The sequence below is a fragment of the Macrotis lagotis genome, chromosome 8 (assembly GCF_037893015.1).
Source record: "Macrotis lagotis isolate mMagLag1 chromosome 8, bilby.v1.9.chrom.fasta, whole genome shotgun sequence".
NCBI classification, from domain to species: Eukaryota; Metazoa; Chordata; class Mammalia; order Peramelemorphia; family Peramelidae; genus Macrotis; species Macrotis lagotis.
The window spans coordinates 119190186-119215058 of NC_133665.1; the positions used below are offsets into that span (position 1 = coordinate 119190186).

The 24873-nt window shown below is 33.9% G+C and overlaps 1 protein-coding gene across 4 annotated transcripts in view; it reads left to right on the top strand.

Moving 5' to 3' along the window:
* Nucleotides 1-16984, top strand: part of LOC141496118 (protein SPMIP7-like) — an 84536-nt gene extending 67552 nt beyond the window's left edge. For all 4 annotated transcript variants that reach the window (XM_074198260.1, XM_074198261.1, XM_074198259.1 and 1 more), the window contains 2 exons: nucleotides 7241-7348; nucleotides 16801-16984. In XM_074198260.1, coding sequence (XP_074054361.1) covers nucleotides 7241-7348; nucleotides 16801-16951 — 259 coding nt within the window. In that variant the 3' untranslated portion in view covers nucleotides 16952-16984. The remainder of the gene's footprint in view (nucleotides 1-7240; nucleotides 7349-16800) is intronic.
* The last annotated feature ends 7889 nt before the right edge of the window (nucleotides 16985-24873 follow it).

The following is a 24873-nucleotide window of genomic DNA, read 5'->3' on the forward strand; positions in this document are numbered from 1 at the left end:
AACATACAAAAAAAATCTAAATTAGAACACACAAGATAAATACAACTAGGTAGGATATTAGAGGCAATGACATTAAAGTTTGTTGAGTAATTAAAGCATTGCTGCTTCAGCTGCCTACAGGCTTTCTGCCTGTAGAAATGGGAGCTGGACAATTTGCTGTTATTTATGGATGCCTAATGTTCTTGAAGCCCCATGTTCTTCCTCCCAAGAATCACCATGAGAGGGAGTTTCTTCCTGTCAGAACCCAATGAATCCAGGGCCTACAAGAGATCCTGTTATTCACTAATTTTCTTCCCTCATTGAAAGTTTCTGAACTAGAGAGATTAAAAAAACCTGTCATGATCGCCATAATTTTTTAAACCAAAAACATATCTAAAAACATTTAGTGGTAATTTTTAGATTTTAATTTAGATTTTCCCCTTTCACAAATTAAATCATGGCCCATCCCAAATTAATTTACTGTTTAGAACAATAGAATCAGTGAAAGAAGCAGATCTGGAATGTTAAAAATATAGATATAGATATAGATAGATATATCTATGTATGCATATATATACATATACATAATATTGGAAGACAAAGAAATAAGATGGAGAGAGGGAAAATTTTAAGATTAAGACAAGAAGAGCTAAGACGAGTATAGAAAAAAAGCAAAAAAAAAAAAGGCTTTCTATTTCTTTGTCTTCCAAGATTATTTAAGGTCTTCATTGTCTTTTGTCATGATTCAGAGGCAAAAAATAAAGGGGGGGGATTGTAAAATTTGGTATCAACTATTATTTTTTTCTTTCACAAATTGAATAAGGCCCCTTACAAAACAGAAGGAAAATGAGTAACTTATCTCCCTTTATGCTGGTGCCACCTAATTTTAACATCCTGGAAGAAAAATCACACAAAAAGTTGTCATTCAATGAATCAGAATGAAATTTACAACCTCTCCAGTTAGAGTGAGCAGGGGCTTCCCTCTGAGATCCACAAACGGGGGCAGTATTGCATCATGCTCCGAAACTGAAAATCCATCTGCCAGCCTCTTGTCAGCCCCACTCTTCACTCTCACGCTGTTCCCATCCCTCTTTAACAAGCCAGTGAGCACCATCAAGCAGCCATACAGTGGCCCCCCAGCTGGGGTGATGGATGTCTCTTGGACACCGGGTCCCATCAAGACTAAGAAATAGCTCTTCTTTAATATACTTGCTCCAAGCTTAAGTCAAAATAAATAACAAGCACTATCAACAATGCTTTTTTTCTTCAGATATTTATCAAATCACCAAAATAAATCAGCTATTATGTTCTTACATTCATTTCTCAAAGCTAAACAAACAATCCTCTCTTCAGTCTATTGGTTTCATTCCTCATATGTATACATACACATAAATGTGTATACATATATACTTTATTTCCAAAATCTTAGTGTAGTTTTAAGCTATTTTGAGCTCAAAATTGAATTAAAAATTTGGGGGAACCCTATATGTTTGTTCCCCCATACAAAACTATTTTCAAAAATCCATTCATTCAAAATATGCTTATTGAGAATCTTCCATGATTACCAAACTCCTCATATTAAGTTCTCTCCTTTATGAAAGCTCTGCAATGGGAAGATGTAATCTAAATGTTATATTTTAATTCTGCAGGTGTTTTAGGGTGAGTGGAAAAAAAAAAAACTCCAGCACAGTTGATGGGGATTTCCTTTGTAATATGCATGGAAGCTTTAATTAATGCTTGGGGAGACTGATATACTTCAATAATTTTGCTCCACTCTTGTTACTTCCTTCTCTCACTTGCTACCACTTTTGTATAAGGAAATCCCAAACTAAACCTCAAGGCTAGTGGTCAACATTTTGGCAATGGCAATTCATACTAACAAGTCTGAAAATTTTCTTTGAGTTAACTTGTTATGTGCTGCATGTATATCTGATATAATCTATCTCATTTCCTGAATGGATCTGTTGGGCTTTTTAAATTTACTTTTTAAATCTCCATGATTATAGCATCACATTTTTTTTTAGTCTTTTAGAAACCTAGCAAGCTAGACTATCTATTTCACCATTGATCTTGACTTCATTCTCTTCTTATTTTAGTCTTAGGATGATCAATGGAAGTTATTCAACAAACATTTATTAAAGGCTTACTATGAATCATGTTAGGTTAATGAGGTATGAAGACATATTCCAGAATTTACTTTATTCCAAGAATAAGTGAAGAAGGAAAAGAACAATAATAAATACCAGTATCAATTAAATTCATTAATCACTTGCTGTTCATTTCAGTCATGTCTGTCTCTTTATGACAGGGTTTTCTAGGAAAAGATATTGGAGTGGTTTGCCATTTCCTTCTCTAATTCATTTTACAAATGAGGAAACTGAGGCAAACAGGGTTAAATAACTTGCTACTGTCTGTGACCATATTTGATCTCAGGTCCTGGTACTCTGTTCACACCACTTCACTGCTCCATCAATAATCATTGATTACTGTCTATTGTATAACCTATTGCATAACAAACAGTGCTAAGCACTGAAAATTAAGGACAAAGTTAAAATAATCTCTGTTGTTCTCAATGATCCTACATAAACCATGGAAGTGATTGCTTGCCAGAAAATGCTCAAACTCTTTCATTTAACATCCATTCTTAAACTACAATCTAACTTTTCCTCAAATATCCTGCACCACCACCCCCCAAACTGAACAATTTGCCATGACCTGAGAACCCATCTAATGTGTTCTTGTTTTTATTCATAAAAATCATAGATTTACAGCTAAAAGAAATGTTAACGATCATCTACATTACAGATGAGGAAACTGAGGCCCAGAGAGAGGAAATAAGTTGTCCAAGAGCAGATTGTTAAACCCCAGTCCTCTGACCCCAAATCTAGGTCTCTTCATTCTGTAGAAAGACTTGGTACATGTAAGAGTTAAATAGAAAGCATATATAAGTGAGTCATCTAAAGGTGGGGTCTTCCTTTGGCTTGGACTGAGGTTTTGGTCATTCCTCCTCTTTTGCATTTTGACTGTGCAGCAGAATAGCAATGAGGAACCCAAGCAGAGGATAGCTAAGAGAGATGTCACACTGACAAAAAGAGACCCCAGTGATGAGAAGTTGGAACCACATGAAATAACTTGGCACAGGCCAACTTTGTTACTTTATATGTCTGTTTCTCTCAATTTTATCACTGTGGTATAAAATTTTTTCTTTCTTTCTGAGAAAACACAAAAGACAAAAGGAAAATTGATTGAAAAAAAAAATACTTTGAATTAAAGACTCCAAAAGTGCTTTCTTTGTGCCTCATGACAGGAATGTACTATATCCCTGCTCCTGACTTCATTCAATTCCCAATGCAGACCAAAGGAAAGAGGAAAAATTAACCACTCATTATTTTGAGTCATCTCTCCTATTTCTCAATTCTATTGAACTATTATTTAAATTTTTAGACATATGATGTCATAATCCTATCCTGTCAAAGTGGGGAGAACTAGAGAGGTCAAGAATCTCCTCAACAGCACACTCAACAAATGGTCAATTCAGCCTTCACTTGAAGACCTCAAGTATGAAAATGCTCTGACTTTAGGAAGCTAAATCTACCTCTAGAGAAATCGAATAACAGCTAAAATTTTTTTTCTCCTAATTGCCAAGCCACATTTAACACAAAACACATCTTTTTCACATGAGAGCTCTTCAAGTCCTTGACCCAATCCCTTCCACCAGTGTTTTCTGCTCCAGTTACATGAACTGACAATCTTTATATAGTATCATCTCAAATTCTTTCAGCATCCTGGTCACCCCCCTCTGGACTATCTCTAGTTTATCAATATCTTTCCTACAATGTGGCCCTCTAAAATGATCATAGGACTTCAGATCGAATTCAGCGGCCTTACCTAGGCAGAATATGGTGGAAATCTGTCTTGCCCCAACTTCTCCAACTAGATTGGGAGCTTTTCAAGGGCAAAGATGTTATGTTCTTTTTTATATTTCTCCTTGCCTTACATATGACAAGGGCTATTCAATGAATGCTTGTTGGTTTTATTTCGTAGATATATTATTATAATGGCAATCATAATATCCAACATTAACCTAGGACTTTGTCTTGAAAAACACTTTGCAAGATTATCTCAGTACTTCCCAATATTGCCTGAAAACAGTTGCTATTCAATAAATTTCTATCGATTGATATTTAAAATAACCCTGTGATTGGGGCAGCTGAGTGGCAAAGTGAATTGAGCATTGACTCTGGAGTCAGGAGGATCTGAGTTCAGATTCAACCTCAGATATTTAGTACTTAACTGTGTGACCTTGACCAAGTCACTTAACCCCATTGCCTTACAAAAATAAAACAATAATAATAATAATCTTGTGTAGTGTATGTTATTATCACCCCCAATTTAGAGGAAAAAATTGTTTGAAAGAAATTGGGGGAGCAGCCAGGTGGTGCAGTGGATAGAGCACCGGCCCTGGAGTCAAGAGGACCTGAGTTCAAATCCGGCCTCAGACACTTAATAATTACCTAGCTGTGTGGCCTTGGGCAAGCCACTTAACCCAATTTCCTTGCAAAAACCTAAAAAAAATTTTTTAAAAAGGAAAGAAAAAAATTGGAACTTGCCCAGGATCATGCTAGTAAGTTTCTGAGACTGGATTTGAATTCAGATTTTTCCATCTTCAAATCTAGCTCTTCACCCACTTCATCATCAAACTACCTTCTCAAAACTGTAATATGCTATTTTTTTAATCCAGAGGTCACTTATTCTGCATCCTCTAAAGGCAAGAATTCTTAACCCAGGGTTCAAGAACTCATATTTTAAAAATATTTTTCTAACTGGATAGACAAAGTGAATATTGAAAAGACCCAAGTTGATACCATAAGGTTCTGGCAACATGGGTCATGCAATCTACACATAGTAGAACCACATAAGTGTCTCATTCAGAGCTGATTCACTTTTATTTTAGACATAATTTTTAAAAAATTCCACAGCACTGGGGCAGCTAGGTGGCACAGTAGATAGAGCACTGGCCCTAGAGTCAAGAGGACCGGAGTTAAAATCCAGCCTCAGGCACTTAATAATTGTCTAGCTTAGTGACCTTGGGCAAGTCACTCAAATCCCGTTGCCTTAAATAAATAAAAAATTTAAAAAATAGAAGTTCCCCAGCATAAGGTAGTGTACTGTCAGCTGAGAGAACAACTGTTAGAGGCAAGCAGAGGGACAAGAATGTGAAGTGAAAGCTAATAGTCTGACTGCAAAGAAGAGATGGAAAACCAATTTAAAAAGGCAAAAACTCCAAAGCCCAATAGTCTGGTCTCATTTAGGGTAGTACCCCTAAGACCGTTAGGATATTATTTCAAATTGTTCACTATCCAGAAAACTTGATTTCAGAAAATTTTGAAATAGGTAATAATTTTTATTTTATTTTTTAAATGTTTCATTGAGGACATTTGTTTTTTGGGGACTAGTCATGATCTCTAAAGGAAATGGTTCAGTAAAAATAATTGATACATTTGATGATGTATATAAAATTCTGCATCCAGAGTCCTCTACATCATGGCCAAGAAGAGAAGGGTTTGTTTCATAATCTATTCTCCATAATCAAAACTGCTTTTTAGAGTTATTCAAAACTAGTTCTTTTTCTATTCTTTTTCCTTCACATTGCATCCCTTCTGTATCCTGTTCTTCCTGTTTCAACTTACTTCATTCTAAAGGGCTTCATTTAGGTTCCCAGGAATTCCTTGAAGGATTTCACAAAATAATTTATCATTATCAACCATTTCCCAAAAAAATGAGTGCTCACTTTATAATATATTTTATGAAAAGTCCCATCAAAATAATTAAATTAAAAAAATATTTTCACTTTTATTTGGAAAACTCATTTATGCAGAACAACTCATTCTTTGGTGATGTTAGATAAAGGGAGTATTGGTGTAATATCAGATAATGGGCAGGCAATATGATGAAAAAAAAATCACTAGAATTCTAGTTTAGACACCTGGATTCTAATCTTAGCATGGCCACAAGTTAGTTTTGGGACTTTGTGTAACTTCTATTGTTTTTCATAGTTTATTTACTCATTTTCAAAGTGAAGGAGTTTAAATAGTTTAAGGTTTCTTCTGAATCTAAATCCAAAAGTCTTACCTCTACTTCACAATGCCTTCTCCTATTGTAGAGAGAGCTCTACATGTTTTTCTTCTTGGTTCACTAACTTTTATTGTAAAAAAGTAGGAACTTAGTACATGTTGATGGCAACATCCATTGTTGAATAATATGTCATTTCAAAACTGTATCTTTTCACACTGTACACATGCCCTTTACATAAATTTCTTCAATTTCCTATTCGCTTTTCATCTCACTTTTTACCTAATGCTAGATTGGTAGAGGGAATACTCACATAGAAGTAATTGAGATCTGTGGCAATGTGGTGTGATGGAAACATTAGTTTCAGTTCTCATCTGTAAAATCAGGCAATTGGAATTAGAAAATCTAGAAATTCTGTTTTAATCTTTGTCAGTGATCTTTTTAAAATTAGAATGTAGAGTAAGTTTTATACTTATATTCCTTCATCTACCTAATTTTATTCTTTTAACCTATGAGCTAGTTATGAACTAGCTATGACACAGACTATTTTTGCTAGGCAATAAAAATTAAATCTCATTCTAAACAAATTTTTATGATAGAATATTTACAATAAGAAAGACTACAGCTATTTTATTTTCCTTTCCTCTCTTCCCTTTTTTCTTTTTTCCTCTTGCCTCTTTTTTGTAGACTCATATATTGCTATATTAAAATTAATAGTTCTTATTTTGAAGAATATCCAAAATCAGTTAAAAAGAAAGCAGGTTTATATAATAACTTTATGCCTAATACTTTTATAAATCACTGCTTCCTGGTTTTTCCATCTTATGAAATGTCATTCTTGACAATGAATCATAATTGAAAAATGTATGCAAATTCTAAATAATGGGAAAAGGGAAAATTACAATTGATATTTTGAACATTGTCTGGGTTTTGCATGCATATATGTGTGTACTTTTTTTATCCCTAAATAAGAGGAAATTGAAATTTCTGTGTATGATCATGCCCCAGATCAATGTCCTTCATCCCACTTTCAGTAGTCAGACTACCATTCCCTCAAATTTAGAAGGGGAAAATATGGGACACATTTTTTTTCCTTCTCCTTTAAAAAGAAATGAAATAGGATTTTTTTTTTACATTTTATTCTCTTAATTTCTTTTCTTCCTTCTCTTTTAACTTTTTTTTTCTTCAGCTCCACAAATATTCCAGGATATACTGGCAAGGTTCATTTCACAGCTACCCACCCAGCAAATTCTGATATTCCACCAACAACCCCAAGCACAAGTTCATCATTTCGGCGGTAAGTGCAAAGAATATTATTCAATATGTTCAGACACATTAGAGGGGAAAATCCTAATTATGGTTATTTCATTAAAGAACAATTAAATACTAAAAATGAATTTGCTGTGGGTTAAAAAAATGGAGGAGTCACATTTTTTCATAAAAAAGGATGGATTCAGTTTCACACTTCAAGAGATCAGTATCAGCCCTCACCTCCCAGGGTTTAAAAAGTTGATATACATGGAAAGAAGAATGAACTTGCTTTGCTTTAACTTGGACTCAACCTTGCTAGTTAGATTTGCTGTTCTACATTTCAACACATGCACCTGCATTAACTAAATAAATGCATGCTGTTTAGAAGTCATGTACATTTTTCATTTGTCTATGAATCACTTTTTTTCTTGGGAATAATTGCATTATTTCTCAGAAAACAGAAAATTCTATTGAAGATAATAACCATCTTTCAAACATCACATTTACAAATTGAAAAGAACAGCTGTTAGATGCTAGCTTACTGAAGGCTCCTTCATTTGAAGCTGCCAGTAAAGAAACAAACCGCTTTATTGCTCATTATAATTCAAATTTGAAAGCACTTGCTAGAATCTTTGGTCTTGAAAATAAAATAATGTATTGCTGAAAATGAAAATTCACTTCTCAAATAGATTCAGAATGACTCTCTTTACAGATAAATGCAATGGAATAATCTGGGACAAGACATTAATCTGACCAGATAGGGCTTGAAGAGTGCCATCGATCCATCAAAGAGCCTTTCCCTTAGATATTTCTGGTACATTTTTCCTTGGCTAGCTCAGAGACTGTCATTGAGGTTTTGAAGCACTGCCTGTGACTATGCTGCTGGCACCTGTGGGTTTCCATTCAGTGTTTAAATTAGTGACATGTTGGGCCCTGAGTCTAATTTGATAGGGTAAAGGAACAATAAAGCTTCAAACTGTAATTGGCTCTGAAAATGAGACCAAGGAACAAATCAATATTATAGTTACTGATCTTCAGAGCCTTATCAGTAACTGATTGAAGAAACAGAAACTGCTTTGTTTAAAGATCAGTTGTTTCTTTAACTTTGCCCTAGTACCAAATCTTTCAAAATTATCTATCCGCCTGCCTGCCTACCTATCTATAGCTACATACCTGTCTCTCTCTCTCTCTCTCTCTCTCTCTCTCTCTCATCTACCTATCTATCCATCCACCTCTTTATCAGTCTATCTATAATTTATCTATACATCCACTTTCTTTATCAATCTTTCTATCTATCTATAATTTATCTATACATTCTCTTTCTCTTTCAAACTGCCCATTTAATCTATTTATGTATCTTTCATTTATATTTTACTATTTATATCTTTATTTCAAAACAAAGCATAGATCTATAGTTACTGTTGTGAGAAAGTAGCATTAATTTTAGTTTAAAATTTATATCTGCCAGATTTTATACTGAGGCACAAATCTCACATTAATTCTTTAGATATTCAATATATGAAAGAGATATATTTTATATAAGAAAACCTGAATAAATACTGGTGCTGTTATGACATGGAAGAAAAGCATATTAAGTGCCCCACTCTGCTATGTACCCCCTAGGATGACTATGAAAGGGTATGTTTTCTTCCTTCATTGAATCAGAGAGCTATCTAAAGTGGAAAAGGCCATCCATCTTTAAAAAGGGAGACACAATTAGGGACATATTATAGAGATATTCAGGTAAGGTCTCAGATGGTATACCCATCGAAAGACCTTTCTACTTGAAATGTCTTCTTGACCATATTTTCCTAGAAAGCACAACTCATTTCAGTTTTTAAGTTGCTTATTAATGATATTATTTCATGGATCCCTGTTTATTTGGCATGCCATTAAAATGCCCCATGATTTTAGTTCAAGAAAAGCAAGACTTGCTTTTTAAGGGGCCCCATTATCTCTTCATCATTCTGGTTTAGAAGAATTGAAAATGTACATGAGCTTAGATATAAACCAGTGCTTTTCCTGTTATGACAAAGTTGAGGCAATAGAGAAAAAAGTTAAAGGCAAACTCAACACAACAAAGACCTTGAATTTAGGGGTTTGAACTCTGTCAGTTTGCCCTAAGGCCAAGTCTTCAAATGCCACTCATGCCCACAGCTATGTTGTTGGTAGAGTTTACTTAAAGGTGAATCAACTTCCAGGCAATAAGATTTAGGCATAATCTTTGAAAATTAAATTGAATATTTTATTTATTTAATGAGGGGAAGGCTTTAGGAAAAAAAGATAAAATTAGCATTAAAAGTACTCTTTAAGCTATAGTTTGTGTTTGTTCTCAAAAAGAGAATTATTTACTGTCATGTGATTGATTTATGAGCTAATCAATCCTTATGCCTTTGGGAACCTACCAAGTTCACTAAAAATATTTTGTAGTTCTAATTTACCATTCTAAATCTTCCCATGGTGGAAACTCAAGATGACTAATCTTTGGCATTAAAGAAGTATCCTCATGGCACCATGAAAATCAGATGTTCCATATCTATGGGTCATATTGGTTCTAATTCAACTCATAGAATTGTGCTTTACAAACAGAGAAAGTCCTTTGCCTGGATCAAACCATATCTGTAGTATTATACTCACATAGAGGATAATTGGCAGATTGGCATCAATGGGGAAAGAACTGGAGATCATCTTATATGAGAATTGGTTGGAAAAACTGGAGAATTTTTGCTTGAAAAGCAAAGAAAGTTGCAGAGAAGCAAATGTCAACTAGCCATAAGGAAAAATTTCCTGGCAATTCGTAACTCACTATCATCCTATTCTGCCTTCATAATCTCAAAATCTAACATCATAAAGTTGATAAACTTTATTACTTTCATCTCTCACTCTGTCTTGAACCAATTTTTCACCCTTACTATGATTTCCATTCCCTCTATCATTTCTATTTTCTCTCTCCATCATCTCCCTATTGGTCTCAATTTCTGTTTTTCACAGTCTTAACTCTAAAGCTTATTAAATCAGTTTATGCATTTGAATCCTTTGCTTTCTAGTTCTACCATTATTTATGATCTGCCAGTCCTTAATATTGGATAATCCCTGCTTGCTTTGCTTACACTCTGATGTTATGAAATTGGAATGTCATAAAATTGTGCTGACTGCATCTGTTACAAATTACTTAAATAGAGAGACAGTGCAGTGTAATGGTTAAAGAACCAACCAGAAAATTAGGAAGACCTAGTATTCAATCTGGCCTTTATTATATACAAACTTTTTGGGGCAAGTCATTTACCTTTACTCTATCTTCTTAGTAAGAAGTAGCCCTCTTCCTTGTCAAGCTAATCCCACAGCTATACCCTTTATTTCATCTCTTATTTTTTTTTCCAGGCTCTTCTCTCAGAAATCCTTCCTTTCTACTTCAATCTTCCTATTTATTTCCTGCATCATTTAAAAATATAGCCAGGTTTCTCTCATCCGTATAAAAATTTTACTTTCACCTTGCTATTTCTTCATATATTCTCCCCCTGCTAAAGCCACCTTTCCTTCAATTCCTCTTGAGGACACTACTATTCTTCCAGTCACCCAGGTTCAAAATCTCAGAGTCATCCTTGACTCACCTTTGTCCATCACCCCACACAATCAAATGACAAGTTGTATTGATTCTACCACCATAAAATTGCTTCCAGTTCTCCCTTATCTCCACTCATATATAGCCACCATCCTTATTCAGGCCTCCAATATCTCTCATCTAGACTATTGAACCAATTCCTAATGGGACGTTTTAACTTCCATTCTCTCTTTGTCTATATATCTTCCTTAAAGTTGACAAAGTAATTTCACTAAGTTAAAAATGTACCTGTAGTGTGATCCTTTAATTAAAATCTTTCACTATGGGCAAAATAGAAACTCAAAGATCTGGAATTTAAGGCTTTTTTCATTCCAGCTCAACTTCTCTTTCCAGTCTTATCTTACGTTCTTCTGAATTATTGCTCAAACTCTATTTTACATCTCCTACCTCTATACATTTGTACAGCCACTTACCTCATGTCCAAATAACCTGCCTCTTCAGCTCTATCTCTCAGAATCCTTCATTTCCTTTCAAGATTCAATTGAGGTATTACCTTCTCAGTGGAAACTTCCTTTAGTTCCCTCAGCCCCAGTTGTTACTAATATTTTTTTTTCTTTTCAAAGTCCTTTATATTTACTTATCTTGAAAATCTTATGTCCTCCAGATAAGATGCAAACTCCCTGAGAAGAACTTTGGATAGTGCTTTTTAATGCCCTGTACCTAATACACTGTATAGAAGGCATTTAATAATTATTTATTGAATGGAATTGAACCTTAAGAGATGAATGACAAAGATTGGCATTGGATCCATCTGTCCAGGCTGTCCATTTTCAGTTTTATATCTGTTAACATTTACTTCTTGCTTTCTTACAGTGAGCTTGTGGAAAAACAGTGGTGTTTTACAGAAATATAATACTTAATGAACTGTGAAAATACAGTTTAACAGAGAAAACCATCCTGTTTATATTGGGTTAGAATTCTATAATCAAGTAACAAAGTATACTGAATTTAACCAGTTTCATGTTTTCTGTGATGCAGGAGATAGTTAAATTCTTACTTTTGACTTTCAAGGGTAAATTTCACCTGACCTTTATCACATAGCTAACCTTTATTTCTTTGTAAGAAACCATTCAGTAGGGGTTGAGTTGTACCTTTTTTGAGTTTTTTGAAAATATATTTCTAATTAAGGGGTTAAGCCCACAACTAACTATGGCATGTAGATTCAAAAATTAATGAACTAATTTTCTCCTAATTGTCAATGCAGCTTGACACATTTTTACTCTTATTTTTGTGCAGGTGTGACAGGGGCCATTGCAGATTCCTGCAACCTATTGTCAAATAAGGCCTCTCTGGTGCTCCATTTTCCTTTTATTAATCCCCTATTAACTTCCAACTGAATTCCTTTTAGTGAATTATAATAATCTAAAGAAGAGATGATGAGAAACAATACTAGGGTAATGGTCAAAGTGAATAGATATGAGAAGTTTTGAGAGGGTAGAGATTTTTAGATATAGGAGGTGAATGAGACTGAAGAGTTGGGGATGATTCCAAGGTTTCAAACAGAAGTGGCAATATGATAGTCTCCTTGACGAAAGCAGGGATGTGGGAAAGAGGGATGGGATTAGTAAAGTAAAAGATGAATTCTGTTTTGTATGAGTTGAGTTTGAGAATGATAGATAAATAGATAGATGAATGGACAGACAGACAGATGGATTGGATGGATGATGGATGGATGGATGGATGGATTGATGGATGGATGATGGCTGAATGGATGATGGACAGATGGATGGATGGAGGCTTAATGGATTGATGTATGTTCCAGGCACTATGCTAAATATTGTAGATTTTAAAAAACTCAGCAAAATGACAATTTCAGCTTGAAAGAAATTTATTTCATAGGGGGAAGACAATACATAAAGGGAAGTAAGAATTGGAATGACATGTTATAGTACATAGTGATATAGATGTTCAAGAGCCATCACATTGGTAATAGAAAAACTCAGAAGAGAGATGATGACTAAATGTATAATTTTAAAAGTTATCTTTAATGAAATGTTAATTAACCTCATGGGAGCTGGGGAGGTCACCTAAAGAGAATGCAGAGAGAAAGAAAAAAAGGATAGGGTCACGGTCAGAAGGAACTTTTTCCTTAGGAGCATTTTCAGTTAAGTGTTTGAATATGGAAGTCCTACAACAGGATGATTTACCAGTAACCCTTACCAGATAGTCTTGGTCTCTTTAGTAAAGCAGTAGACCTCTTTGCTGAGAGCAAAGTAGATAGGGCTGGGACTGGAGTCTTGGAACAGTTATTGTGAGGAAAGTCCTTCAATATTTCAAGTAACTGTAATTTGGTCTGCATGACTGCTCCCTTCACCACAGTCTAATGTAAGATCACAATTTAATGGACAACTATGAGATTGCTGTGGCTCAAAAGTTCATTTTTCTACAATCAATGAACAGAATTTCTCTGATCTCAGATAGTTTGTTCCTCTAATGATAGATCAATTCCTTCTCAATGGTTTCATATTCAAAGCAAAGCCTTTCTAGATTCATATGAATCTACCAGGGGTTGTATTCTTTTGTCATAGAGCTTGAGAACCTATGGTAAGGTTCACACCTTGTTGAGCTGTCACTACTTGGAGAATAAAAAACCAATAAAAATAAAAGACGCCTTGAAAGCAAAGAACCTGGCCTCAAATCCTGGTTCTACCCCTTAATCCCTATATGACTTTGCACAAATCATTTTTCCTCCCTAGCAATTAGTTTCCTTTTCTGTAAAAATGAGGGAGCTGCATAGCATAACTTAGAAGATACCTATCAGCTCAAAATCTATGATCCTATGAACCCGTAATCTCCTAAAACTTAAGTATAAAAAGAATGTTGTGCAATCCCTAAAACAAATCATTAATATTTAGGAAAGAAAAAAAAGGAAATGACTGAACAAAAAAATATACTCAAAGAAGAGATTGCTATGAACAAAACAGAGCTCCTTCTGTTGGAGTTCTTTAAGAATAGAAGAGGTAACACTTGTTCTGGGTAGTATTGACAGTCTGCTAAAGACAATCCTGAAAATAGTAGATTCTACTATGAGCTCCCAAGATTTCTTCTAGCTCTGTGATACTGAATAATCAAGTCCCTGAATCATTGCCCCTGAAGGATGCTATCACTTGAGTATGAGTCTCATTCATTGGTTTTTATTACAGTCAATTAATTGAAGTATAAAAAATTAATACATTTTTTTCATGAAGTCATTGGACTGACAATTTATAAAAAAGAAATGAGAAGTGTAACTATTAGTGCTTAATGACTAATTCATTTTTTCTTTATATGAAGTTAATAATGCATTTTAAAATTTTATTTTAAAAACATATACTTAAAGATCTAGAAGGTAGTCTTAGATTTTTCAAGGCGATGGAGTTAAATGGCTTGGCCAAGGCCACACAACTAGGTAATTATTAAGTGTCTGAGGTCGGATTTGAACCCAGGTACTCCTGACTCCAAGGCCGGTGCTCTATCCACTGCACCACCTAGCTGCCCTAGAAGGTAGTCTTAAAAATTGTTTTCTTTCAGGACATGGATGGATTTGTGTTCTTATCAACATGGATACTATTTTCTCCATCAGTGCAGGTTGGAAAACATCCATGCATTCTCATGAGGGGCAGTTAGGTGTGGCAGAGCTCTGGGGCTGAAATCAGGAAAATTGTTTTCAGTTGCATTTGACTTGGTAGTGACTCCATTTGAGTTCTCTTGGCAAAGATACTGCAGTGGTTTTCCATTTCCCTCTCCAGCTCATTTTACAGATAAGGAAACTGAGGCAAACAGGATTAATTGACTTGTCCAAGGTCACACAGCTATTAAATGCCTACAACCACATTTGAGCCTAGGAAGATGAGTTTTTCTGATCTTGGCCTTGTACTCTATTCACTGTGCTAGCTGGTGAAATCAGAAAGACCCAAGTTCAACTCCAGACTTAAGTCACATGCAAGATATATGGCCCTGGTCAAGTCATTTAACCTCTGTTTGTCTCTATATCCTCAACTGTCAAATAAAGATAATAATAGCACCAACCTCATAGGGTTGTTTTGAGTATCAAAGGAAATATTTCTACAGCATTCAGCTCAGTAGATATTATATATATATATATATATATATATATATATATATATATATATGTATATGTATATGGAAAGAGAGAGAGAGAGAGAGAGAGAGAGAGAGAGAGAGAGAGAGAGAGAGAGAGATTCTATTCCTGTGTACTTTCTCCCATGGATCCTTCACTGAGTCTTTACCTGCCACTTTGTAGACTTTCCAACATTTTCTGGGTATGAGGCCAGCACTCAGGATATCTATTATCCTCCACTCTCAATAAATAACCAAGTCATTCTTTTTTCTCATTATATAATACATAGGTGATATCCTTTATGCCATTTCTTGAACAAGAAATGGAGCTGTGCAGTTTTTCCATTGTCTCTTGTCACTTGCAATTTTGATATTTTAGAGATTGTATTATTCCATAATTAACAGTAATGTATCATCAGAGAGATTTTAAATGGAGGATTTGTAATCTTATGTTAGAGGTAGGATTTGAAAACAGGTCTGCATCATTCAAATCTGGATTTCTATCCATTATTTCATGCTTCTTTTCTGTGAGAGAATACTTATAGTAAAAATAAAAGACAAATTTTGATGTCCAGGAACTGCTTGGGACAATGAAAGCATTTAACTAATTTCCCAAATTCAAAAGATTCCTAAAAAATAGGGAAATTTTTTTATGATTTAAGACGTTCACATTTACATGCAACCTTTTCTAAAAGTTAATAGTAAAATATTTTAGAATGCAGAATTTTTCAATTTGGGATCAGAAGATCTAGGATAAGCACATATATATATATATATATATACAGATATATATATATATATATATATATATATATATATATATATATATATATATATACTGGGCTTATCTTCATTAGAATGTAATTTTAACTTTAAAATTTTTTTAAATTTTAAATTATTAAAAAAAATTTCAATTTAAAAATTTTACCCTAGTATCTATTTATTTAAAACCACCATTTAAAAACATGAGGAAAGGGGCAGGTGGGTGGCACCATGGATAGAGTAACAGGCCCTGGAGTCAGAAGGACCTAAGTTCAAATCCACCTTCAGTCACTTAATAATTACCTACTTGTGTGACCTTGGGCAAGTCACTTAACCCCATTGCCTTAAATAAATAAAATTTTTAAAAAATGAGGAAAACAGGATGCTATTTCTGCATTTATAATTATATCTAATATTTTTTTACTCCCTCCCTTGTTTTACTGGAAAGTGACCTAGATTCTGTTTAAATGAGTCATTCAATTTAATTTCACTCCTCAGAACTGGGAAAGAAAATGCTTAGCCCCTTTAAGGATTGAAAATCTATGCCCGGAACTTATATTATTTGTCAGCTCAGTCATTTAGAAGTAACAGTGGCATTTTTAAGAAAAAAGTCTTAATGGAAAACAAGTCTGAAATGCCTGACCATAACTGAAAAAGCAGATTGAAAAATACATATATTTCATGTATCAGAAAGGAAAGTTCTATATGTTGGTTAAAAATTGTATCTGTTTTGCTTTTGTCCTTGTGTCCAAAAAATAGAACGGGCTTCCCCATGACATAGTGAGCTCTATGTCATTTAAAGTCTTTTAACAAGAGACTGAATGGTGATTTGTTAGGGATGTTGTACAAAAATCCAGGATTTGTGTACAGGTTGGGATGGATGACCTAGAACTCAAACTAAAAATACCCACATCTCTTGACTGCCAGCCCAATGTGTTCCCCTTGGCATCAACCAACTCTTCTAATATATAAGAACATCTTTGAATGAATAATTGCTTCAAGATATAAGGATTTGTGATTTCATATTTATTAAATGCTTTTTTTTCTAATTACAGCATTTTATGGGAAAGTAATGCAACGCCTAATTATCGTCACCTGGCACCATTATCAAAAATGATTACTCTGGTGGACCCAAACAACGCTTTCAATAGGGTGGTAAAACAATCTGTTAAGTTGAATAAGAAACCATCCCACATAATTTGTTAAATGCCTCCAGAAGTATGTGTTCTATGCCAATAAAAAAATTAAACAAAAAACTGTTAATTATGTGTCTATACTATCAATTGTGCTTCACTTCAACTCAACTAGCATGTATTAAGCACTCACTATATACAGAGCTATGGGTTTTTTAATTTTTTCTTTTTATTGTAGGGTTTTTTCAAAGTTTTAAGTCCTCTCATCTGTCCCGAATGGGTTAGACAGTAACTTGTCTGACTAGAGTGAGGATCACAGCAACAGCTACTATACAGTATCTCCCTTAATAGAAATCTGGAGGTCTTTAATCTCTGAAACAGAGGTTTTAAAATTTTGTTGTGTTATTGTGTTCATTGGCAGTTTAGTTAAGCCTGCTTATTTCTCAAAATATTTTTTAAATTCATAATTAAATAAAATGCCAAATTTTACTTGGAGATTAATGAATATAAAGATAGAATTTTTTTTATCCCAGTTCACAGACCACTTGACTCTATTCGGGCATCTCTTGAGAATCTATGAGCCCTGTTTAAGATTCTTTGATCTAAGAGGACCTAATGTAGAATCAAGGATTATAGAACAAATAAATATTAAAGCATTTAAAATTTTTTCTAAGAAGGGGTGCCTGGACTTCCCCAGACTACTAAAAAAATGTATCACATACACAGACAAAAATTAAGAAACCTTACCCTAAATATTTGCTTGGCACAAGCATGACCTCAGAAGATAATTTAATCCCTCTGAGCCTCAGTCTCTTCAAATATAAAATGAGGGCATTAGACCAGATTATCTCTAGGTTTTCATCCAAATTTAAACATTCTTTGAGTCAGTTGTTCATAAATAGACATTGCTTGGAGGAATTTCAGATTAAGATGTTTGTTTTATGGATAAAAAAGTAGAAGTCTATGAATGCAAATTGATTTATCCAAGACCACACACATCCAGGTTCCTGATTCCCAGTCCAATGGTCATGCCACTTACTATTCTAAACTTTCATTTCAGCTTTCGTCATAAATCAGAATCCCTTAAATTAAGGATGGCAGAATAGGTGAAGTATTAGGCTTTCAGTGAGAAAGACCTGGTACTAGCTGATTGGAGGATCCTAGAAAAGTCACTTAGTCTCTGCTTAAAAACTCCATCATTTGCCTATTACTTCCAAGATCAAACATAAACTCTTTTTTTCGCATTTAAAGACCTTCTCAACCAGACTCCAGTTTGCCTTTTCTTCCTTGTTACATATTACTCTTCTAACATACTAGTGGTCCAATCAAAAATGGGTCTTCTTGCTGTTTCTTATATGGACCAGTCAAGTCTATCTCTTGGTTCCCTTTGTTGTCAAGCTTGGTGTAGACTCCCTTGACACCTCCCTCTCAGAATTCCCAGCTTCCTTCAAGGGTCAACTGAAATTCCACTGTCTATATATATACTGAAATTCCACTGTCAATATATATATATATATATATATATATATATATATATATATATATATACTGAAATTCCACTGTCTATATATATAATGAACTTTCCTAAAGCCAGCACTAGTCCCTTCCTGTCTATTTGTCCAGGGTTCCCTGGACAAAACTGTAGGCTTCTTGAGGGAAGACATTGTTTTTGCCTTTGTCTTTGTGAATAATACACAGTAAGTATTTAATAAGTTATTATTAAGTGAATGATATCAACATACATTTCCTAACATTGTAAAAAGCAGAAAGCACTTATTTCAAACAGTTTAATGATAGCGTATATAAAGCACTTTGCAAACTTTAAGTTGACATAGAAACACTTATCATTTATTCTGAATAACCAGAGCTAATGAATAGGAAAGGTAGGACCTGACCAGCTCAGTCTCAAGGAATTATGCAATACTATATTGTAATTTATTTATGATTCAAAATAAGACAGGCTAAGTTGGATAAAATAGTACATACATGCAAGTGAAGATACACAAAGAGACAAATCTCTATTTGAATAAAGGAATGGTCAAATGTGTTCCATTAGTTTAATTTTTTTTTGCCTGGTTCCAAAGCACTCTGACTATAGTTAACAAAAACAAGGCAAAAATTACCTCTAAAGAACAGTGTATAAGTTCACATCATTTTACTAAAAAAAAAATGTTCAATTAAATGTAAAAATGTTTCCATGATTTACTATAAAATGTACACATACACACATATGCACATATTCATACACACCTACATACCTTATACTTTGAAATGTTAAGAAAATAAAATTTGATTATACTCAAGTTCATTTTTCTTAGGAATTATTCTGGTATTTTTAAAATGATAACTATTCATTGTTTTTAAACAAATCTTCCCAATAGATAAATCTTGTTCTTTGCTAAACAGAAATGTATTTTTTCTATATGGAGTTTGATGCAGTTATCATAGCAAATACTCATGCAACTTATCAGAAAGGCCTTCAGGAACAATGCTATTCCTTTATTTAATAGATCTGCACATCCCTTATTACTGATGGTATACACTATGCTAACAGTGATTGTTGTCAGGGAAATTTCCCTCTGTCCTTGATACATTTGGTCTGTTCACAAACCAATGACATTTTATGTTACTGAAAAATTCAGATGAAGCCTGATTTTTTTTTAGCCATAGATTTTACAGTCAGAGAACTCTTTTCCTTTGTAGACTTTAGCTCTCATCAACAATGATGCTTAGCTGGAATTTAGTTTCCTGAGTCAAACTATCTGGCTTTGTCCTAAGAGGCCTTACAGTAACTAGTTTATAGTAGTGAAACATTTTATGGTAGCTCAACTTTTAATACATTTGCACATGAATTAATTCATATATGCTCAATTTAAAACTGTATTTCTACTTAGTTTTATGTATTTAGTATGTTAAATTGATATTAAAATATGCATGTATGAGAGGTAGTTAGATGGCTCACTAGATAGAGTTCTGAGGCTGGAGGCAGGAAGACATGAATTTAAACCTGGATCCAGATATTACTAGCTGTGTGACTCCTGGCAAGACACTCATCCTCTGAATGGCAAATCACTCTAGTGTCTTTGTCTCATCCAAAAAAAGATAAAAAAAAAACATATTGGTGTGCGATAGTGCATGGATTAATGAAGAGTTGGACACCACTGAAAAACTGAACAAAAAACATACAAAAATAAATGTGGACATGCCATACACACATAAATATATATAAACATAGAAGTATAGCACACATCCATACTTATCAATCAATTTGGTTGGAGAGTATTTGCATCCTGGGAGCTCCCCCCTACACCAATGAAATGACATATTCATGTGTATGTTTATACACACACACACATACACACACATATATATGTTTATAGATATATGCACAGTATATATCATGCATGATTATATATAATAATATTACAGATATAATATTATATACACATATATATGTATCTATAAAGAATTCAAATACTATTTACTGATAATTAGCTAGTGAAGACTGTCAGGAGCTATCACATATTGAGAAATACTTTGACATAAGGACATCTGTAAGAATTAATACTCCGTTTGAACTCTGGAAGTCACATTGTTAATCTTACTCCCTCTGAAAAGGACTTCTCTTTGATTTACTTGTAAAACCTGGGTCAGATACATATATGTTAGAAAGGTAGGGTGAGTGATTTTTTTTGGTTGTTGTTTTTGAATACTTCTCATCTGCCATCTAGTAAAGGTCACAGAAATATTAATGTACTTCCAAAGCAAGAGGGCTAAAAAGCTCAGCTTTCAACATAAGTTAAAGTGTGCCGATGCAAATTGCAAAAACTCAGTGGCCTGTATCTTCTCAAGAATTATTAAATAATGAATATACCAATTGAAAAAAAAAGACTGTTGAGTAAGTCACATACATAAACAATTGCAATGTGAGATGATAAAAAAAACAGGTAGACTACTGAAAAAAAATCATATTTCTGGTCAAAACATCCTGGAAATCAGTTTTTAGAAAATTATTCAGAAAAGGTAAATATATTTATATATATATATATATTATAGCTATGCAAATAAAAATAGTGTATTGTTATTTAAACTCTAACTATGGTTGTTTTTGTTATTCAGTCATTTCAGTTATATTCAACTCTTTAAAATTATATTCCATTTGGGATTTTCTTGGCAAAGCTACTGCAATGTTTTACGATTTCCCTCTCCAGTCCATTTTGCAGATGAGAAAACTGAGGTTAAAAGGGTTAAGTGTTTTCACCCAGGTCCCAGAGCTAGGAAGTGTCTGGGGTCAAATTCATTACATTCCGGCACTTTATCCACTACTCCATCTAAGACCTCTAACTATGGATGCATTCAAAATACAGGTCTAAACACTTTATCAAATTTGCTACAGTTGTTTCACAAGACTATATTATATGCCAAAGATCCAAAAATTAGAGTAAGGATGGCCTGTAGGGTCTGGAATGAAGAAAAAGTTTCATTCACGTTCTGATTTGCTTGCAATCAGGCAGAAACAAACTTTGCCTCCCCAGACTGATGCTATCTGAGATGAAAAATACAAAAATATACAAAATATGCATCAAACATAGTTTATGAATAATGTAGAATATGCCCCTATGTCATGGAAAGATGGTGGTTTAAGCATTAGACCGAAAATATGTGAAAACATTTTTTTGAGGAAAAAAACTTAAAATGCATATGTATATATTTAAATTCAAGTTTAAATTTTAAAATTTACTTAACTAGATGATGCAAGAAATATTTTCTATGGAGAGGAAGTGTAGTAGCCAGGATACCCAGTAGATAGAATTCTGGGCTTGGAGTCTACAAGATCTGAGTTCAAATTTTGCCTCAGACTCAAGCTGTGTGACCATAATAAATCACTCTATTTATATCAGTTTCCTCATTTGGAAAATGAGGACAGCAACAATATCCACTTTACAGGGTTGTTATGAGGATTAAATGAGACAACAAGAGTAAAGAACCTGATACAGAGTAACTTCTATATAAACATTAGCTATTATTATTATTATTACTATTATTATTATTATTAAATAGAAAGCATGAAAGATTTGGTTTTGCTCTTCTGCTGTTTTGTATGACTTTGGTCAGATTTTATGAATTCTTTGAGCATTGGTTTCCTTATATTTAAAATGAAGTATTGGACTCAATGACCTGGCTTTAAAACAATGTGATATTCTTGTTTTGATAACTGATTCAAGTTCAAACTTTCCATTTTCAAAACCTCTTCCTAATTTTCTAAAGTTTTTCAACCATCCAAATTCACATGAAAATTCTCTAAAAGTCTCAGTTTCTGCTCTGTCAAATGGAGATGATGGTAATCAATGCTGCTTATGTCATTGGTCATTGTAAGGAAAATACTTTCTAAACCTTGAAGAGCTATATATAAATGTGAGCAACTATTATTTACTAGCTTTTCCTGTGATATTTCAGTCGCTTCCCTTTTCAATCACACAGAAGCTGTAGATCAATTTAAACATTTTTAAAACCCTTTGAGCAAATTAGCCCATTTTATAACCTCAATTTAAGCAAAGATGTGTCATTTCTTGTTTATTCTAAAACATTTGCTCATCCCAAAACAAAATTAAACACAAAACAGAGTGTAGAAGAGCATCTAGGTGCCTCATTAGATAGAGGGTTGGTCCTACAGTCTGGATGATCAGAAATGAAGTCCAGCCTCAGGCACTTGCTAACTGTGCAATGCTGGGCAGGTCACTTTACCTCAGTTTTCCTTAATCCACTGAAGAAGGAAATGGCAAATCATTCTAGAATCTTTGTCAAAAATTTTTTTTAAAAAACTTGAACAATAGTGTCCATGTGGGCACAGAGAGTTGAACATAGCTGAATGACTGAACAAAAGCAGAACTAATAAAAGGTGAGTACATAGATTTGTGGCATCATGTTTGTAAACCGAAGTGAAAAACTATGGAAAGTCAACTATTATGTAAAGAATGATTCATTTTTCTTTAACTATTTTAAAGATACTTTTTACGTTTCCCTTAAAGATGAAATCACCAAAATAGAAGATATGTTTTAAAATTATTTAAATGCTGTTTTGCTTTTTAATTTGCTGATAGGTTACCTCAAAAATGTCTTTGGTGGCTTGTTGTAAGCTAAATAAAAATTCTTAGTTTTGTGTGATAAAATAAATATATAAATTAAAAGATGAAATGAAGTAAGAACCAACGGATAGCCTCTATATTTTCACTGGTAGCCTCATAATATTCAAAGAATGGAAGAACTGCCTCAGCACAATGGTGAGACCCTCATGTTAAACTTACGGGAGACAATGTTAAACTTATGGACAAAAGTCATACAGAATGAGAGGCATGGAAAGGCTGAGATCCACAACACTGGAGGGAATGCTTATTTTAATGATTTCAAAGATCCATTGAAATACTGAATATTGGATAAATTCATCCAGATTGCACCAAGAGAGTCCAATAGTGACAATTCAAAGTGCTACTGATGCATAATTAAAAAACAAAATTAAAAATCAAAGATTGCCAAATCTATCTGGAGAGATCAGATGCCATAACAGAAAACATCTAAGTGGATATAGAGATTTGCATCTGGACTCTAACATTTATACTAAATGTGTTAACAATTTTAAAATATAGAACTTGGGAATGTATATTTTCAGGACATTTTGAATTTTAGACCATATGATATGGTGGTTAGATTATAGGAATCATGAAGGCTTGGGTTGTCTCTAATACATACTTGTCATCCCTGAATATAGGCAAGTTAAATAAATGAACATTTATTAGTTACAGATCAACTCATGATAATCACCTGTTGGTTGAGGTTATTCACAAAGTGTTTGCTTTGTTGAAATTATAGTCATGTCAAAAGAAAAGACTTTGGAGGAAAGGGGAGCAGAAAATTTTCCCTAGCATTGTGTCTAAAATACATGCCCAGCAATGAGATGGTTAAATTTGCAGTGCCAAAGAAATCAACATTTTTCTGGGAGCAGAAGTAAGGAGACCACATTCAGGGAATAGAGCTCAGTGGCCTAAAGAGGAAGTTCTGATGAGAGCATGTATGTGTGGTCAGGATAGGGGGGTAGTGCATGGTATGGAGTGAGGAGCAGGAAAAGAAGTCTCTGAAAAACAAGATCCTGAATCCCCATATTCTATTTTATTTTATCTATATTTGCACACACAGAGACACACATATGGCAAGGCCTTTCTGTTATCCCAACAATAGCCCATGATTCCCAGCCTACACTCTTAACATCCTACCCTATTTGTTTTCATTTTGCATGCCTGGGTGAGGTTATGATTGCAATTGAATATACTACTCCATTTTTAATTATTCTGTTATGTAATATGAGATTAAATGCTGGCTCACTTGCTAAACTGTGTAATCTTTGGACAAATCACTGAATCCCATCAATCTTTGTGACCCTAGATTCTAATGGTTCTAAGAATTGCATCATTTCTCTGGATTACAGGTTGCCTATTATCATCCCTGTCCCTTCCCTTTCTCCCTCGCTCCTTACATGACAAGTTCCAAGTCTTCTATATACAGAATATCTTTCTCACATCTTTTCTTTTCTATGCTCACTGACTTTTCCTCATTACTCACTTGGACTGTGGTGATCATTCATCCTGTCCTCACCCCAATTCATTTTTCACACCATTACTAAAATAATCTCGGCTTAAATGAGATATTTGAAAAGAATTTAATCCGGTATCTTACATATAATAGTTGGTGCTTAATAATTGTCCATTACAAAGATATATAATTTTGTTAGTATGGGAATTCCTTCCAGAAATTCAAAACTATCCTATCAATAATTCAGAAGGTAAGTCATAGTGTCCTGAAGTTCTAACAGATTGAGTGACATTGTCATGGTAGCACAAGTAGTATGTGACAGAGATAAGATCTGAGCCCAAGTCTTCCTGGCTCCAAGACCAACACTTTATTCATTACTTTCAGTTGATTGATTATTGTCTTTCACAACCA